We start from the raw sequence: 19,542 nt of genomic DNA, 5'->3' as shown, positions 1-19,542 counted from the left end.
ACCAATGTACAGTGTGGGTCAGGTGGAAGGCTACATGTGTGCTTTCATCTCCCTTCTTTCACTTACAAGACAAATCACATTCCTAATTCAAGGCTTTTGTGTTAAAAATAGAACAGTTGGAATAGTAGCACAAGAAGATTCCCTCCACACGTCCATATATTTGCTAAAGCAAAAAGTCATTCTCAGAATTCTAGAAGTTATGTTATCCACGTACAGCATAACCCTTTTTGATCACTCCTCCTGCTGAAGGTGACCAGTTAAAATTTTTACTGCAGTTTCACATCACATTTTCCAGTGCAGCTGTACTTGACAGTGCTTCAGTGCTTTTATCACAAAAAATATTGTTTGTTTGTAAGATGGATGGTTTCCATTTTATCTGTACACCTTTAGCTTTCAGACTAGGATTTTATTTGCTGTGGTGTATTTACTAAATGGCATTTCTGTGTACTTTTCAAGCAGATTTGTCTCCTAAATCCCTTAGGGATGTCTACATTCTGCAGTAAAGCATGTTGCTGAAGCTCTTAGCTTCCCACTTACTGAAGTCAATACTGAATGCTTTAAAAATTTTTATCTATGTTTCTAAAACTTACATAAAATGACCTTTAAAAATCCAAACCAGTAAAATCTGTGGACTTCAATGAAGCACTGAACAACTTCTTGATAAGTATAATTAGAGAATATTAGCATTATGGATGAAGTGGCTTTCCATTAAAAAAAGCTGTTGCTGTTGAATTTTAAACCCTGGAAATTTTGCAATTAGAGAATCTTTTAATTGTAATTAATGATGTGAATTGTAATTAATGATATTAAATTTAATATGGACATGGAGAAATTTATCCATGGCCTTGAGTTAAGAACCTATTCACTCTGGGTTGGAAGACAAGGAAGAGATTTAATCAGAGTATTTTGCTGAGTTATTACTGATTAATTACAGGTAATTACTCAGTGTTATTTATTTGGTATGCATGAATGTAGTGTGTTTGAGAGTGTGCAGAAAGACAATTTAACAGCATAGAAAAACAATCAAAATGATACTGTTGACTCAAAATAGTTGATCAAATCAAAATGCAATGTGATGATGTCATACTTAATCTTTATTTTGAAGAAAAGACTCGCAGCCTTTTACTTTGTATTTTTTAATTCCAAGGCTTTTTTTCCCCCCAAATGTCAGGATTATAGACATACTTACAGTTCTGTTTTTTAATGAGACTGTAGAGAAAATGATCCAGAAATGGTTGTGTATTGTGTCAAGGTCATGGCTTTTCAAACACGTCTAAATGATCTCCAGTAGCAGGCCAAGGGTAAGGAATTCAGAAAGAAAGTGTGTCTCAGTGGGAAAGCCCAGAGATTGCTTCCAGAACAATCAAAGCCTTCAGTTTTAGTATTTCCAGCTGAAGGCTTGTGCCTACACCCAATTCCTTTGTGCAGATGTGCTTACCTGGGGGAGTTGAAATGAACACTTCTCCTGGCCTTCCTTACTCCAATACCCCCCAAAAACCAGCCAAAAACCAATCCTGGGGAATCCCAAGTGGCTTTTCAGGACAGGATGCTGGTGAACAGTTCTGTGCATCCCTCAGGCTGATCACACCAGGTGTGGCAGGGTGCTTTGGGTGTGTCCTGACGGTGACTCTGCTTCCCCCAGGTGCATCATGACCGGAATGGCGTCCGGGAGCATCGTGGTGTTTTATAATGATTTCAATCGCTGGCACCACGAGTACCAGACCAGGTACTGACCTTCCCAGAGGCTGGGACAAGCACTGACAGGAGCAGCTGTGGCCAGCAGGGAGCTGCACACAGCACTGCCTGCCTCGGGGTCGAGCTGCCACACTGCTCCTTAGAAACACTTCTATTACATCTGAATGTAACTTCACTTTGCTGGAAGAAGCAACTTATTTTTTAAAGTTTTAATTGCTATTTTTGTAGACCTCGCTTGACTTTTTTGGGGGAAGGGCAAAGAAGCAGAAAACCAGCTGCTGGGTTCTGTAGTTAAAAAAAAAAAAAAATCTATATTTTTAGTCACGATGAGAAGTCTATTTTGATCCCTGTATGTAAACAAAACCTGAAGTAAAGGTGGTTAAAACTCACATTCTAGCTATACTATGAAGAAACAGGTGTTCCATCTAAAGCTTTATCTATAACCTTGAGGAATATATGATTTTAAAATAACAGAAATTAATTATGGTATTGGGGGAATTTTAATCTGTGCTATCTGTACCACACTTTGTCTTGTACTTTTCCAAATGATTGTACTACATCAGCACTGAAGTTTCTGGGAATCAAGGGGTGATATTTAAATTATGATTAATGTAATTTTAAACTTTGCAAATCATTTCCATCACTGTTACTCTTCAAGCATGTTTCTAGGCCTAGACAATTAGTTCTTTTTTAGTTGTATGTTTAGTGCAGTTTCGAGAGAAATTGGGAACGGAGTTTGTGTTACATCAAGTGTGAATCCTTTTTAGTTTCTACCTGGCATCTCCTCCAAAGCACACCAAAATGTGGATTGTTCCTCCAAATCAGAAAGGCTCATTTTGAAGGCTTCAAGCCAGAAGCTCACAGAGGCAGGTGTTTTTAGCAGGGACAAGTTCCAAAGCACATTTCTGCTGTTGACTGAAAGCAGGGAGGCAGCAGGTGCTTGCTGGTGCACAGCCCCTATCCAGCAGCAGAAGCACAAGATTTGCAGGCCACTTTTTTCTTTTTTTTTTTTTTCATCAGAACATGCCCCTGCAATGCTGTAGCACATGCCATATTCCTTTTCTGCCTATAGCAACAATGTCTTTCGTATTTTGCTACCACCAAATCCAGTCAGATCCTGCCCAGTCATATTAAATTACCTCTTTCTTTTAGGAAATGAAAAATAATTTATACTAAGGAACAATAAGTTATTTTGGTGTTGCACAAATCTACTTTTCTACAAGATTGCTGTGCAGAACTCTGTGAAAATATTTGTGAAAAAAACTGTTAATGTTTTGTAAGTCTGTATTGCATAAAAATCTTCTTTGTATGTTGTGATCTGAGTTGAAATTTACATTCCATATCTGTATTGATACATGCATTTCTCTAGCTGCCTACTAGAGCAGTTCCTGGTTTTTCTAAGCATTTAACTACTCTCTCTTTCAGTAAAGATTTGGAATGAGAAAATTCAGTTTGAGTGAATAAATTAAATAAAATTACGTTTGTAATTGAGACCTTCAGTGGAGTACTGGGTTCTTGTGATTCAGGGTATATTCCTAACAGAGGAATTCCTAACAGCTGTGGCTGATATATTTAATGTACTTTTGGTGTGTATGAAATGATATTTTCTGTCTTTTCTTCCTTCTCATACTGAGCCTGTTGTGGTGTATCAGTAGCTATATTTTCATGTTTTGTAGCACAAGGATGATGGGATTAAGCATAAGCTGTAGTGGGTCATGTCTGTGGGAAGTGACTGGTGTACTGAGCCCTGTGTACTGAACATTTGTTATGCAAAACTTGTATTTCACATTTCTTGAAGTTCAACAACATTCACAGCCTTGTATCAGTAGAGTTTGAGGGAAAATTGGAATGGTTTTGAGCTTAAATTTACATTTGTCTCAAGCCAGGTGTAGGTTTCCTAGACTAGGTGGAGGGAAAACAAACAAGAAAAAGGTGTGTTTTACCAAATGGAAATCCTCAAAGTCTTCTCTTTATGATGAAACACTTCATTATTGATAGAAACTATAGCTCCTGAGCAAAAATATTTCATGGGGAGTTGGTTTGGTAGGTTGCCTGTTTTAGCAAGGGCACCATTGGCTCAGGAGGTGCCTTCCTAGACTGGAAGCACAGCTGTACCTGTGTGTGCTGTCCTGAGGTGCATCTAACCCTCCTGGGCAAGCAGCAGCTGCTCCAGTGTGGTGTTTTGCCTGTGGAAACAGGCAAACTGCAGCTCTTCTGTGGAAAAGAACATCTTCACCTTCTCCTCTGTGAGCAGGCTGTGAAGACACCCCATTCTGGACTTGTCTGGTGAGTAGGAAATCCCCTCCTTCCCCAGGTGAACCCAAATGCCTTGGACACCACCCTGGGCTTCTTTGAAACCTGCACCTCACACCATTCACACTCTTGGCTTCCTGTTTCCAAAGGAAACAAAAGCACTTCAAATTCAAATTGTCTTTGAAAAAAACCCCATAAAATCAAGAACAGAAGCAACAGCTTCCTAGTGAATGGTTGCATGGCTGCTTGCAGCTACCATCCCTTCCCCCTGGTATTTTTTTTCATAATGCTAACTTAGTTTAAAAAGAAAACAAAAATCCTGCTAGAGTGAATTCCCCTGACAGAAAAGCTCAGCTAAATACCTATTTCTGTGCTTTAGACATTGAAGCTGACTGCAAGTAGGAGGGTTTGATTTGCTTGTTTTTTGTCATCTTAAAACAATCACTCACTTAATGAGCATTTTGGGTAAGTTGCTAGTTTTGTGCATTTCTGGTGCTTTTCAATTGCTGTTTGGATATAGCTTGAAAGAATGAGTAAATGCAAAATATAATTTCCCATTTAAAAACTGATAATTGATAAATACATATAATTATGTAAAAGTGAAGGAATCAGTAGATCTATCAAGCTATAATAATTAGACCACTACTATAATAGCTGTAATAATTAGTAACTACTGAGAGGAAGAAAGATGTGAAAACCAGGGTTAAATGGGATTTACTGACCTGTGTAAATATTCTTCACAATTAGCTGCTAAGAATGAGTCAATACTTGATCAAAGTAACACCATAAAACAGCATCTTCAGTAATATACTTTGAGAATTATTTTAAATATTTTTTGATGTTCCAGAATGGGGGTAATTGTCTATAAGGATAAATATTGAAGGGAATCAATCAGTGGATGTAATGTTGTGCTGATTTATGGCAGGAGAGGATTGAGTCCTGGGACTTTAAATCTAGAACTGCAGGAATGGCTCATTGGACTTTTGTGAACAGCGACTCACTTTCAAAGGACCTAGAAAATTTAGGGTATTTTAAAATATTTTTTTATTAAGTAATTTTTTTAAAATGTAGTCACAATAGCAGTAGAGCTGTCACTGTGGAGGGTTTGTATCAGTCCTTTCTAAAAAAACATGTTACTTGTTTTCAATTTCTATAATAGTTTCTTTTCCTTTATAGCAGGAAAAGAATTTGTGAACCAGAACTATTTTTGTCTTCTTGCAGCAGCAAGTGGTGGTTCTACAACAAGAGGACTAAATGAAAGTGCAGCAGGTGAGAAACCAAATGTGATACATAGGGACCTTCATTAAATATTTTAGTGTTAACCAACACATCTTTTTTGTTTAATGTTAAAGTGTGTATCTCTTGCACCTATGCACAGACTTTTTAAAAGGTAAAACAACCGTGTTTAATCATGGCTTTCATAGGAAACAATGAACTTTAAAACAATGAAGCTTATGGGAATCCCTCAAATTAATTATATTCAATTGTTTTGGTAGGCATCTTTCCAGGGGGAATTAGACAACAGTGTCACTGACAAAATAACTGAGCTCTCAAAGAAATGAATGACTTTTTGTGTTTTGGTTTTTTTTTAATGAAGAAAGTTTATTGCAGGTCTTTCTTTTACAATTCTAGTAGAAACGATAGCTAAGAGAAAAAATGAACTATGACCAATTCATAAGAACGAGCAAAGGAAAAGGATTAAGCTGAATACATACTCTATTGAACTAAGCATTATGGTAAAGAGAAAACCTCATCTATTTTGTGACTGCAGATTCAGGAGAGCTGCTTCCCAATCCTGGTTTCCAGTGCCTGCACCAGGTGAATGGGGGGATAGCACTGACAAACCTCTGATGGCTGTTGATGGCAGCTCCTCTATCAGATTGTCATAGAATTAGGAGCTGTTCAGGTCATCTTAGCTTGGATAACATGCAGCAGGCTTTCCCTTCACAGGCCCAAAGGAATTTTATTTTATTTTATCTGACAGGTAGTCTGACCCTGGAGAAAGGCATGGATGGGACCCTTGTGGTTAGGATAGAAAAGGGCTAAAGCAAAAAGGCTTCCTTACACTCCAGTCTTCGTAACAAATAAATGCCACTGCTCATGTTTACATCCCAAGTTACTTTATTTAAATTCATATTATCTAAACACTACCCTGCCTGCAAGTCAGGTAACAAACTTGATGGAAAACAACCATCCTTCCCTCTCTACCTCCAAATGTTTGTCTCATGATATTTTACAGTTAGTCCACTAAAAAATTCTTCGTGAAAATTTGCCTCTTCAAGTTCAGTAGAAACTTGGCTAAAAATAGAGGCATTGGAATAGAAGGCAAATAGAAGTTTTCTTCCCTTGTCTGCCTCTCCACTTTTCTGAGAATTCCCATCAGAAGAACAGAACAGGGCCTGCTGGTGTAAGTGAGGCCAGGTAACTGTTCCCCACCTCTCTGCTCATATAAAAATATGGCTAGCTACACCATAAGTTAGTCTAGTTAGAGCCCAAGGCTGTGTGAAATGGAGTTAATAATTAACACAGAGAACTTAAAAAACCACCTAACAATGCCAGAGTCTGTTCCCAAGAGGTGGTTCTTCCCCCCACTGTGAGAGAGAGGACCAGACCAGGCTGGGGCTCACCACAGAGGTGCACACAAACTGCAAACAGTGATGGGAAATGGAGAATGCTGTGGCCAGAGAGTGGGAGCTTCAGCTGGGTTGGTTTTTGCCCAGTCCTACGCACCAGGCTGAGAAGGCAGTGGCTCAGGAGCAGCAGGGAGGAGGGGCTGGCACCCAGCCACACCAGCATCAGCAGCTGCAGCAGCAAGGGCAGAAATTCTCTCCATTCCGGCTCTGCCAGAGTCCTGACAGCGCTTGCTGCAGAAAATCTGACTCTCTTTATCTAGAGCTGTGTTCTACAAACAAACAAACAGAACAAACCCAAGGCACAGCATGAAACAGCACTTAAATACAGCCCTGTCTCAAAGGTTAAAACAATCTACAAGACATGAACTGCATGCAGTACAGCCAGGATAAAAAAGGAGAAGTAACATTAGAAATCTTTTATATGGTATAATTTTTGTGATGCTGACTTTAGAAAATGTAAGGAAAACTTCTCTTCCAGATGTATGCTTGCCATGGCATTTAAAAATTTGGTCTTGCAAGTCTGATGTGGAAAAAAAAGGATGGCACAAGTGCTTGTGGTAGAGAAGGAACTTGTCGTAGTAACTATTAGAAAATTTATGTATCTGTGTTTTTGCAGACACAAGGAATCAGGTGATGCTTACTGAGAACTCAGTGCTACAGTTCCTGTAACATGGTACAGAAGGGGAGCCCCTGAGGAAGGTGACAGATGGAAACTTAAAAATCTTTTCTTTTAAAATGCTTTTCTGCTTAGTGGTGAGAGTAGGTAAATGATCTCTCACAGTGGCAAAAATGCATAATTTCTGAACTGTGTACTTAAAAATGTATTTACAGCAGAAGGGGGCAACAGGTTGGAATGAAAACTGAGAATTCTGTAGTGGATTATCTGGAGTATGTGGTCCATCTGCTGAAGACAACAATTTCCATGCCCACTAAAGGATATGTGCTAATTGTAAAAGTCAGGTGCTTTACCTTTTCCTCAGCAATTTTTTTTTTTTATTGAACTTGCTTTACTAATGTGAAAATTTCTGTGTGTTTTTAGTTGGGTTTGACTAATACTCTAGTCACTGGGTAATTTGCTGACACAAGTCAAATTTAGCATGGTTCATTTTTTTTTTCCAGATGTATTTATTGTATCAAAGTCATCAAGGACAGCAGATACAAGGTACCCTCTTTTCTTGTTGTTTTGTTGGTTTTTTTGGTTTTTTTTTAGACTCAAGTTACATCACTAGCCTCCCTGCATAGAGGTACAAGGAGAAAATTCTGCAGTCCACAACTGAGTTCTCTGCTACTGACAATCAACACTGCAAAGGGAGCATGCAAGGAAAGGAGCAGCTGAACTGGGTCTGGGTTTTGAGATTAGTGATGCTCTAAAGGAGTATTATCATTACCAAGACACCATCACATTGCCTTTTTTCTTGCTGGAAAAAGTTGTAAATAGGGGTTTCTGCTATTTCAGTGACAGGTAAAGTTATTTAAAAGGGGAAAGACATGCTTTCAGTTCATGCTGACAGTGATTTTCTCCTGTGCTGTCCTCATAGCAGCAACATATTCCTATGTAATGCAGTTTAGGATTTTCTTTTTTAATTTTACTGTTGCTAAGCAAGAATGTTTTTTATTTATTTAGGACTGATTATCTCCTGTCTGGCTCTAAAGGAAACGTCAACTGAAATTTTTATTTTAAATAGAAACAATGTTTAGTTCAGTGGTTTACTTCTTTGCTTTTGTCTTCAAAGGGTTCTCATCTTTTTCTAGCTGTTTTTAGATACAGTGAGATGTACAAAATGACTGCCAGGAGAATAAACCAAGGCATGTCTGAGGAAGTAAAAAATTGTTGTATTGGTGTTTGCTTTAGCCTATTTCAGATATGCATCACTCAAGACAGAACACTTTTTTCCTGAGTCTTTAAAAGCTATTCCTTTGCTGGTTTGGTGTGGCTGTACAGCTTTTTCCACTTCAGACTGGCTTAGAAGTTATTTCTCCTTTTTCCTTACGAATGGAGACCATGTAGTTTTTGTGCAGCAGAACGAAGCGTCGCCGTTAGTACGTACCATTGCCTTGGACCTACTCAGAGGAAAGCAATGCAGGCATTGGGGAAGGAGGAAAAAAGGAAGGAAGCAAGGGACAGAAACTAGACTTACTTTAAGCAGAACTAACACAATTGCAACAAATTTAGATTTACAGAACATTTTTTTAATTGACAAAAAAAAAAAAAAATCAGTAATGAATTAAGAGCAACATGCTGTTGGGGGCAGCAGGAGCCTCCTGTGCAAGGACACTGAACTGGGGATGTGCAGTTTTACTTATCTGCCACAGGATGGTATTATCTGCATGGGCCAGGGGACAGTGTTGGAATGAGGTGATGCTAAAGGGGCTCCAGTGAATGTGCAGGTGGACAGAGCAAATGCACTGCAATACACGAGAGTTACAAAGTGTGCTTGTCTGAAGCTGAATGTTGGTGAGCAATGAGTGCTGGAGCAAGTGAAGAAACTCTGAACACAAAGGTAACTGAATTTCAAGGCTCAAGGTAAACCAGGGCAAGAATAACAAATTGGGGGCTTAACCCTCTTTAGATCACAGTGTTTTGAACAAGGTTTTACTTTTCCTTTCAGCATTAACTGGGAGCTGCATTCAGCAATTAATAATTATGCATTTACATCCTTCCATACCTGTTAGAAGGAAATAAAGCAGGGAAAAGGTAAAATGAGGTGAACTTTCCTAGCTGAAGGAGTGTCAGTAGCTAACAGAAAAAACCCACATCAATAAGAAGCCAGAAGCTATGCTGTGTCAGAGATCTGAGACAGGCTTAAGTGGCATGCAAGTTGGAGAGGGGCTGAGAGTTAGAATTAAAATTGCTCTTATTACATATAGTGCATTTTATACCAGTTTTCAGCTTCAGGCTTATCCATAGTCTCAACAGTATAAAGAATGAAGCTCTGAAGTCCCTCTCAAACTGTCAAGTCAAACTGTCAAATGAAATGTAGACAAGAGCATGAACCTGAAATCCATTTCCTGACTTATTTTTATGTTATTACTTTTCCTACATCTAAATTGTTTGCCTATTTAACACACATAAATGTGCACTTGCAAAGACAGAGATGTAGGCAGAAGTGTTTTATTTAAATTTACTGATGATATTTAATCATCTCAGATGAATAAAATAATTCTTTGTTAACATAATTGGGCTGGGCTTTGAGAGTAATTAATATTAATGGGAGGGTGAGGGTGGAAGTCCCTGTTATGCTACTATGGATGGTTTTACTCTAAGTTACATTTTTTTGTGCAGTATCCATCCTTGCATCAGACAAAGATGGGCCCCAGTAAAATCAGAAAGAAAGGAAGTTTCTGAAATGGAGCCTGGTTTCCTGGCACAGGTAGTGTTGAACAACACTATGGTCAAGATAAAGCAATACTAGGTCAGGCACAGAGGAAGACCCTACTTAACTAACTAGGTGGGCAGTATGATAAAAAAAACCCACATTTTTTTATAATGAAAGATTTCAAATTGCTATAAACTTCATTTTAACATACACTTACTTAGTGTTCACATGTTTCTGTTTGAAAGCTCATTTTTATCTCTTGGGTAAGCACACTGTGATAGACTTGGTTGCTCTCAAGCAATGATGAGAATCCACATTATACATCAATAAAGACTAGAATTAGAGTTTGTTCTAGTTTTGGGTTTGCTATTCTTGCACCACACATGCTCATAGAGCACTTTTAGGAAAATATGCAAAATATACTATCAATGTATAAAAATGTTTAATTTCTCTTACCATGATGACAGAAACCCCAGCAGATGTGTTATTTTGCTTGGGTAAGGTGTTATTAAAGTGCTGCTTCAGTTTACCTGTTACTTCAGCTTGCATATTATTCTCCTGGGAAGCATCATCCTGTAAAGGAAGGAACAAAATATTCCAGTTAGGATGAAAAAGTCTTTTATCATCAGGTACTTTCTGCTTTTTAACACATAGTAAATATTCAGACAGGCACTCTAACCCTCTGCTACATGAGATATAATTCCAGAGCAAAAGGAACAGAGCAATCACTCACTGTTTTATGAATGAACTTCTACTTCTTAAAATGACATGTGACACTTCCAGTGCATTGATTTCTCCCACAGTTATAAGCTGCAGGTTTGATTCAAGCAAGTTAAAAATAAAATGCTTGAAATAAAGTTAAAAATGAAAAGCATATTTTGTCACTTGGATTTCTTTCAAATCAGCACTTTAAATGGCCCATCATATCCTAAGTCTGGAAGTGTTATGAAGTACCATAAATGTGTTTGAGATGAGCTGTTATTCATTGATACACTTGTTAATAGTTGTCTTCTAATGTGTCAGGGAACTCCACAAATCATAATCACTCCCTCTTTTAGAACATGTCTGAAAATAAGCATTGACTCTGTCCATGTAAACCTAGTACTTATTAATAATTAATTGATTTTAAATCAATAAGCAATGCACTTTGGTGTTCTCCTTTGCTGCTGCCTGAGAAGATGAAGGACCTGGCAGGCATCAGCTTAGTGTCTGTGGTAAATTAGGTGTTATATTTGCTAATTGCACTGCTGCTTCTGAACATTACATGTTAATGGTTAGATTTACAGGTGTAGTGTCAAATTAGAGACAAGTGAAATGTGATTTACTCACTGACACCCAGGGATGGCTTAGGATCTGTGCTGCTGTGTACCGGGCTTCAGCATTCACATGTAGCATCAGGCTGATTAACTCCTACATGGAAAAAGGAAAAAAAGGGGAGTTTGAAGGGAGTGGGAAAGGATATTAAAACAGAAACACTGTTGCACCAAGTTCTTCTTAATCTTCTTGATACATGAATGGAAAAAAACCAACCCCAGCTGACACCAGAACCATGATGTGACTGAAGTGGGACTTAAATTTGCACTTTAGGATTAAGAGTCTGCCAGGCAGCATGTTTGATATCAACCTCTTCACTGTACTCATGTTTCACTGACTCTATTGAAAATGAATGAAAATGAAATGTTGAAAAAAATCAGCTCTAATGTTCCACTTAGCTCACTAAATATTCATGCACATGACCAGAACAAAAGCAGACATGGGAGAGATGAGATCCTCTCTGGGCAGTCCACATGCACTCAGTAACATTACATAAAAAAACTCAGAGACAAGAACCTGCATCTGAAATTCAAAAAACTGATGAATTTTTTTGAAAACCATTCTCTTCTGTGCTGCTGCAGAAGAATAAAAGACATTGAGCCAAGTCCCCCCATCAAAAAATTTTTATAGCCTCCAAATTATCAGTCTTCATACTCTTATCAAATTTCAAGGGGACTGTCCATTGCTTCAGTTTTGGGAAATGTTTTTTTTCAAGCAGATGATAACAACACACCTGAGAGCTTTTCCAACCAGCCAAGTTATTTAGTCTGTTGAACTCTGAAGTGAGACATCTCCTTGAATACCAAGACTGAGGCCTTGTTTGTTCAGAATGTGTGTCTGGAAATGTGTGAGATGACTGGGACTTGGGAAATGTTGGTAAATGGATAAACACAACCACTGGGAAAGGCAGAAAAAAATTCAACTTCTCATTGGCTGGATAAAAAAAATATCTTTGCTTGCTAATGAGTCCTCAGATATTATTCAGAGCACTTCAGTGAATTAACATGAGAAGTGGAACCTTTGTGCTACAGACAGTACTAATTTAAACAAAACTACAGTGGTCACACCAGAACTGCTGGCAATGGCAATCAGCAATGGCTGCATCTCTTGAAAAGCTCTAATAAATGCTTCAAGTAAAAGATAGGAAGAAATGCCAACTGCATCCAGTCCACAGAGCAATCATTTTTTCTTTTTTAAAGAGTGACTGGAGGGAAAAATTCAGAGACACATTTATTTTACAGCTGAAGCACTGACCCTGCTGTGAAGTGCATCATGAAGTGAACTGGGTAACATGTGATGCTCCCTGAATGCAGCTGGCATTTTGCTGCCTTCCCAACTGAGCACAGGCTGCACAGGAGCTTGTCAGAAATGCTGTTTCAGGGGGGAAAATACATCAGTACCTTTGCTGAATCAGTGATGTTATCCCAGTAGGGAGAGGGAAATTCCAGCTTCCCCACAAGTATCTGATCAAAGAGGTCTTCCTGAAGGTTGTTTTCACTGTAAAGCAGCAGTAACAAAAAACATTGTGAAATAAAAAGCCACTTTGTCATGGGGATTTTAACTTGATTTGGGGATGGAACAGAAATTGTATTAATAACTACTAGACATGCATAATTTGCCAGTTGACTCTTCTGAGTCAACACATTGAGGTAACTCTTCCACTGGAATAGGAACTGCATTCTTCACACACATTTATTATTCTCACTTATGGTCTGGTTCTACTGGTATGATATGGACATTCTCTGTGCCCTCCCTCCAAGTTCTAACCAAAGAATACATTTGCTTGCAAAATGTGTCTTTCAAAACACATTTTCGTCTTTAAACATGAACAAACAACATGAAAAAACCCAAATACCTGAACTAATATTTTTCCATCAACACCAATTGTATTGTTTGCATAATACTTTCATTCAGTGTGGTGATTTAGTTAAAACCTAAATTTTTTAAGCATTTTGCTGCAAAAAGGAACAAATGGGCCCTGCATTAGTAATTTATATGTTAGGAGCAGAATTCCTGTTTAAAATGTGCCAATTCCTTCTAATTCTCTGGCAAAAAAAAAAAAAAAAGAAAATAAAAGAAGCCTATTTGATTTTCAGTGAACTCAGAAATTGTGTGGCTCTGAATAACAAAAACGGTGTTTGCAAAGCCCACCGCTCTTTTGGCACTTCCCAAAAGGAGGAGCAAGGTTAAAAAAAGCAGGATGAGCACGTTTTCCCCTCCCTGGTTTGTTCCCCACTCCAGCTTTCCCGGAGCCGCTGCATCCCAGCGGCAGCAGCAGAGGGCAGCGTGTGCCTGTGGATGTTGGAGCCGGGATCCGCATGGAGACAAAAGGAGAGGCGGCTCTGCCCTCCCACCCTGCCCGGCACTGAACACCTGCCCCCGCAGGGGAACAAATGAGCCACACTGATCCCCGAACCTAAAATGAGAAACGAATTATAACCCCTGAAAAACGCAGGGAAAACACATCAATCTGATCCACCTCCTCCAAGGATGCCTCCTTCAGGGAGAAAGGTCAGATTTGGTCTGAAATAACTTGGTTTTTGCTGGTTTTCCCTTGGACACTCACCTGCGAAAAGGGGGGAATCCACACAACAGGATGTAGGTGATCACACCTGCAGCCCAAATGTCCACCTTTAAACCATACCTGAGACAACAAGGCTGAGTTACTTGTGCTGCATTAACAGCAACAACAACAAGTAATAGAAAAAATAAATAAAAAATAAATGACACTGACAGGATTAGGTGAGAATCTGTGCTAAGTTACTTGCTGCTGATGTGGTGGTGTATTTCGTGCCTGAGCATCTTTTTCTTCACACCTTTACAGTCATTAAGGAACCATGATTGTAGGATTTTTTTATTATTTTTTCCCCTCTACCATAAGCCTCAAGGCTCTCCAGGGTCTTCTGAATATACTCAAGCCCAAGCCAGTATCCAGGTTTCCCAATGCAGAGGCACTAATGACTAAAGACAAGGATGTGCCTCTCAGTGAAGTGACTCTCTCTCAGGTTATCAGTGTTGCTAAGCAACAAGACACACAATTCTCCAGCCTCTCCACTGGGTATCACAGGGAAGAGATGCTCTGTTCTTCTAGAGCACAGAAATTAAAACACTGGAGGTCAAAAAGAGGCCTTTTCCCCTATTCAGTAGATTCAGTTTGTCAAAACCTCAAGCATGCAGATGAGGTGCCCTCTGACACCAGAGCCACTGCAGCTCTGAAATGTTTCTCAATGCAACAAATGCACTGAGCAAGGAGTGAAACAGCTCAAAAAAACCTCCTTCCATCAGGAAATTCACAGTAGTCACAGCAAAGGGGACAGGACTTGTGAAAATCTGCCACTGATAAAAATTTACCATGCTACAAAATTTTTCTCTGTATTTATGCAGTGACCTGTTAAATACAGAATAATGGGGTTGCTCAATTTTTACCAAACAGGATGTGTCACCCAAAAGGGTCACTTGAATCAGCATGATCTAATCAGAACTGTCCTGAGAACAGGTTTAGACTAGGTGACCTCTGGAGCCTCTTCCAATATAAATTATTCCATTTCTAATGCAAGCACTGTGTTTTGCCTGTCTGTCCTTCTCCAAGCAGCTGCCATGGGTGGTACAATAGGCTCTGGATGCTGAGTTGAGGCAAGAGCACAAACAAATGGACTGCAGTGCACCAGAGCTGGTCCTGGGGAGGTGGGAGAAGAGGCAAAAGCAAATCCTGGGAGCAGGCAGAGCAAGGATTCTGCCTCTTGGAGGAACTGGGAGTGGTGCCCATGGGTGGTTTGGTTACAAAACATTGGAGGGCCAGCCTGTTGGAGCACCTAGACCTCACAAGACCTTATAACCTGCCAAAAAGGAGTGTTTGCCAGGCCTGTGTTGAAGGCAGTCGTGCTCACCCTGTCTCTGCAATGATTTCTGGAGCCACGTAGGTGGGTGTCCCACAGACAGTGTACAAAGGGCCTTCCACCACTGTTGCCAGTCCAAAGTCTCCAAGCTTCAAAGACTTGGTTCCATCTGAATATTCACACACCTAGAAACAGAGAAATTAACACAAAATGAGGAGGAGAACACCTGCATTTTTATATCCTCTAATTTCTTTGGGAAATCATCATCACCACGCCAAGAATGGGGAAAAGAGGTAATTTCCACAGTCCTGTAGGGAAAGAAAAGTGATATTGCCATTGATTGCAGCTGGAGCAAGTGGTCAATGGAGCTGTCTGCCAGCTCCATATGTAGGTCAGACCATGACACAGCCTCGAGCAACTAGAGGGGGAAAAGAAAACCCAGTCCTTGAATGTTGAGAAGTTTTAAATATATTCAGCAAAATATAATACTCTACTTTCATTTGACTGGGACCTAGAGTTTAAAATGGGACTGGCAGCTACAATCAGATTTGTTCAACATCTTGTTAATTTAGCATTAATCTAGTCAGCATACTGGGCAATTTCATCAGCAAATGTCTTCCTGTGCTTGGTCTGGGTGAGTTCAGTTTAGGTTTCTGTGCTGACCCAACTGCACCTGACCCAAAAGCCCATAAACAATCTAGCACTGAGTCAGTTTATTGATGAAAGAAGCTGAATTTCAGTAGAAATAAAATGCTATACAGCAGTGATGGCAGGAATAAATCAAACCAGACCAACACAAAGGAAACATCTCCCTAATAAATTCACCTCAGTTTCTCTCTCAAAGTAAAATGTTCATATTAACATGATTGCAAAGGCATCTAGTTTCTAGAATGGAGGGTCCCATAATCTCCAGAATGGCTGAATTTATTTGCCTTCCTCAAACAACTGAGCACTTTCTTCATTCCCCTGTGTAATTCATATCAGTACTGGAAAGACTTATTCTCCTTTATATAACACTTTCATATCAGCTATTACTCTTAGGGTTTGCATTTTTCAAATGCATGACTAGCAAAGGGAATGTAATTCCCATCCAGACAGGCTGCATGACCCTGTGCACAAAAAACTAACTATGTGCAATTACAGGTAGCTGTTGATGGCAATTATTTTCATTTGCATTCAATACCAGGATGTTATCTCAACATTCTGCCACTGTCAATCACAGTGAGTAAGATTTGCATCTGTTGAGTAATCTCTTTAGGCTTTCTAGGCAGAAAGGGCATTTGTGCCTATTTATAACTGATTCAATCACTAATGAGAGTTTAAAATTTCTTTGGATTGTCTGTGTTAGGAGATGCAGTAATAGTATGTGAGATTTTCACCTTCATTTTCTCTCTCAAGTGCCATGTTGCTGTGACTGCATTTTCCAGGAGAAGTCTCTTCCCTTCCCCCCCTACTTCTTTTTGCTAAACAATCTAATTTATTTGAGGGTTTATTTAAATTGCTAAACACTGTCAGTGGAATTACTGGGGAAAGAATTGACTATTAATTAGGAAATATTTTCAGCTTGTAGCCCTGTCCTTGTAATAATTTGAAATCCAGTCTGGGATAAGCTGTGACTCCTACTCTGGGTGCAAACTCATTAAACAGGACTGACAAACACCACAAAAGACTTCAAGAAATGCCTCAAGCAGGGGAGATTATGGCCCTGTGCAATGTGAGATACTTAATATCCAATATGTAATGCACAAGAGTAACTTGTGTATAAGCAGGACAGCACATGCTGATTCCATTCTGTGGACAGAATGGGAATGATGCCCTCTGTGGACTGGGCCATAAAGCAGACTTTATGATAATTCAACAACACAGTTGTTTTATGTCTCTGCTGAAAACAGAAGTAGCCAGTTGCCTAGGAAAAGAATAAACCTATGTGAAGGGTTAATTCCCAGCCAGAATACTGGTAAACCATCAGAAAGATGATCCTACTGTGACAGTAAAAGGAAAAAAAACACTGGCTTCAGATTGTAACCATAGGATTGTTCAAAAAAATGGAGGAAATGGCTCTCAGCCCACCTTTCTCCACTTGTAAACTGATAAATAATTCATTGGCATAGCTTTAAAACTCATTGTTTTGTGAGACAATACTCCTGCTTATCCAAAAGGCAGCCAATCAAAATGTAAATATAGATAGGTGTAAGGACAGGTTTGAGCACAGCTCTCTTGCATTATGGTGATTGCTATCTCATAGCAAAGGATTTACTTCATACATACTTATTCCAAATTAATATGCCTGCTGTTCTCTGCTGTGCTCCTTGACATTTCTACAAAAGCATCTGCATTAATGAGAACAAAGTAAGAGAAAATCCTAAAAAATAAATGGGACTTACCAGAAGATTTTCTGGTTTGATGTCTCTGTGCACAATGTTGAGACCATGCAGGTATTTGAGAGCACTGGCTAAATTGTAGACCATGGCACTCCCATCTCTCTCTGTGTATTTTGTAGATGAAGTGATGGCATCAAATAGGTCTCCTCCCTACGTAATGGAAAGGAAAAAGATCACTGTTTAAAAAATAATTAAGATGGTATTTTGTTAAAAAAGAAACCCTAAACAAACATGTAAAATCTACCTGCACACAAGACATGCTCAAATTCCTGTTAAACAGGAAAAAAAAAATTGCAGAAAGATCATTTTGTCACCAAGATACTAGACTGGGACTTTGGTTAACTACATTAAATTCTTAACTGTACTCCAGGCTTCTGGTGTCTGTGCTTGGGCAAATCACACATTATTTTTTCTACTGATCTTTCTACCTTTGATCACTCATTTATATTACCTACAGGTACAGGCAGACAGCAGCCCTTTTCTTCATCTTATCAGTATAATACCTTCAACATATTGAAAAACAGCTCTGATTTTGAGTAAAGCCTAAAATAAATTAGCCCAATTAAAACAAACAAACAAACTGTAACTAAAAAATATTCAGCAAATTCAGATTTCTGCAGATATTGCAAAAATACCAAATAAATATAGCTGAAGAGGACAAAAAAGATAAACACATTCCAACATAAATGAATCCACTGATTGAGATACATCAAGTGCATAACCTCCAGGTGATTTCTGAATGTGTCAAGCTCTGTTTATGGATGCCCTATTCCTCATTGCAACAAATTTCATGTGGGTGTCTCCATGATGGTTTCCCTGGATACATCTGTAGGAGTGATCTGTCTGAGCTCTGGGTGGCATTCCAAACATTTCAATGCACACCAAAGAGAAGCAGCAACCCAGGAAATACAGGCCAAGATGGTGGTGAATTCAAACATAAAAAAATATCATCTTGAAACCCCAAAAAGCCTATAGGGTATAAAAATAACTTCTAGAAAGGAGGAAAGATGAGTGGGCTACAGAAATTATGTATTCAACAACTACATGCTTTCTTTAGAGGTTCCCCAGTCTGGCAACCATTCTAGAGGGGACTCCTGAATGGAACAGTGCTTCAGTCAGAAATAATAGCTGCTGCTCCAAAAATGAGCAGTGCTGCTTTTGCTGTATATTATTTATTTATATCTGACATGCCAGTCAAGCTGATGTGCAGTGTTGCTGTGCATGTACAGAACTCAGACAACTCTGGAACCTGATGTTACTCATGTATTGTCACAAGGTGACAGCAAAATGAATATTTGTGTTTCCTCTGTACATGTATGAGAGCAGCATCAGTTCTCAGGTGAACTGTTTGACTTTAGCAAAATGGGTGAGATTTTTTGAGTTTTGGTTTTCCAGGGTGAAAATTGCTCGAGTTTAATCTGTTTGTCTTATCTATTAAGATAAATTCATTACACAGAGTTCATTTCCTTAAATCAAATTATTAAATAACAGAACAGTGAAATGGTGAAATAAAAAACAGAGAAATAGAGAACAGTGAAATAAATGCAGGTGTTCTGTTAGTAAATGAATATCACTATCACCCCTGCATATTGTAGGCATGATACAAAACCCACAATCCACTTCCCTCCAGACTGTGCACATTGCAAAATTACCTCAAATCTCTGTTAATAGTCAAACTACAACTGAAAAGAGAGAAATCCCATTAATATAATTGCTTGACAGGTGTATTTTTATCATTTAAAAATGCAGGTTGCCACTGAAGCCTTATTTGATTAAGTCTCCCAAGATCTTACTGTCTCTAGATCCTGCTCAGATTTCACCCCAACACAGATTTCAAAGAAGAACTGAAGAATTCAACACAGAGAATTCAACCAAGACAAATGAAGCCCCCTGAGGCTCACCTTGACCAGCTCCATCACCAGGTAGAGCTCAGTGGGGGTGTCCATCTCCTCTATGAGCATGATGATGTTCGGGTGCTTCACTCGGCGCAGAATGGACACCTCATTTTCAATCAGGTGCTCCTATTCAGGACAGGATGGAAATTTATCTGAAACAAGAACTTGCCAATTCACTTTTCCTTTTATCAGCCAATCATTTGATCAGTGAGCATCCT

General features: G+C 39.0%; 2 protein-coding genes across 11 annotated transcripts in view; one reads left to right on the top strand and one right to left on the bottom strand.

Annotated features, from left to right (window-relative positions):
• The window catches only part of LRBA (LPS responsive beige-like anchor protein), a 357,069-nt gene extending 353,881 nt beyond the window's left edge, over positions 1-3,188 (top strand). For all 6 annotated transcript variants that reach the window (XM_079306956.1, XM_079306953.1, XM_079306954.1 and 3 more), the window contains one exon: positions 1,643-3,188. In XM_079306956.1, coding sequence (XP_079163082.1) covers positions 1,643-1,733 — 91 coding nt within the window. In that variant the 3' untranslated portion in view covers positions 1,734-3,188. The remainder of the gene's footprint in view (positions 1-1,642) is intronic.
• A 2,341-nt stretch (positions 3,189-5,529) lies between these two features.
• Positions 5,530-19,542, bottom strand: part of DCLK2 (doublecortin like kinase 2) — a 75,760-nt gene continuing 61,747 nt past the window's right edge. For 3 of the 5 annotated variants that reach the window (XM_079307119.1, XM_079307120.1, XM_079307121.1), the window contains 8 exons: positions 19,331-19,450; positions 17,433-17,579; positions 15,100-15,233; positions 13,779-13,856; positions 12,613-12,709; positions 11,228-11,308; positions 10,355-10,471; positions 5,530-6,850 (listed from right to left, as the gene is read on the bottom strand). In XM_079307119.1, coding sequence (XP_079163245.1) covers positions 6,671-6,850; positions 10,355-10,471; positions 11,228-11,308; positions 12,613-12,709; positions 13,779-13,856; positions 15,100-15,233; positions 17,433-17,579; positions 19,331-19,450 — 954 coding nt within the window. In that variant the 3' untranslated portion in view covers positions 5,530-6,670. Of the gene's footprint in view, positions 6,851-9,461; positions 9,545-10,354; positions 10,472-11,227; positions 11,309-12,612; positions 12,710-13,778; positions 13,857-15,099; positions 15,234-17,432; positions 17,580-19,330; positions 19,451-19,542 lie in introns of all 5 variants that reach the window. The other 2 variants (XR_013774416.1, XR_013774417.1) reach the window with 1 other exon arrangement.

This window comes from Erithacus rubecula (assembly GCF_903797595.1).
Source record: "Erithacus rubecula genome assembly, chromosome: 5".
Taxonomy (NCBI): domain Eukaryota; kingdom Metazoa; phylum Chordata; class Aves; order Passeriformes; family Muscicapidae; genus Erithacus; species Erithacus rubecula.
Note: the sequence above shows the minus strand (reverse complement) of the source record. Positions and strands in the feature narration are given on the sequence as shown.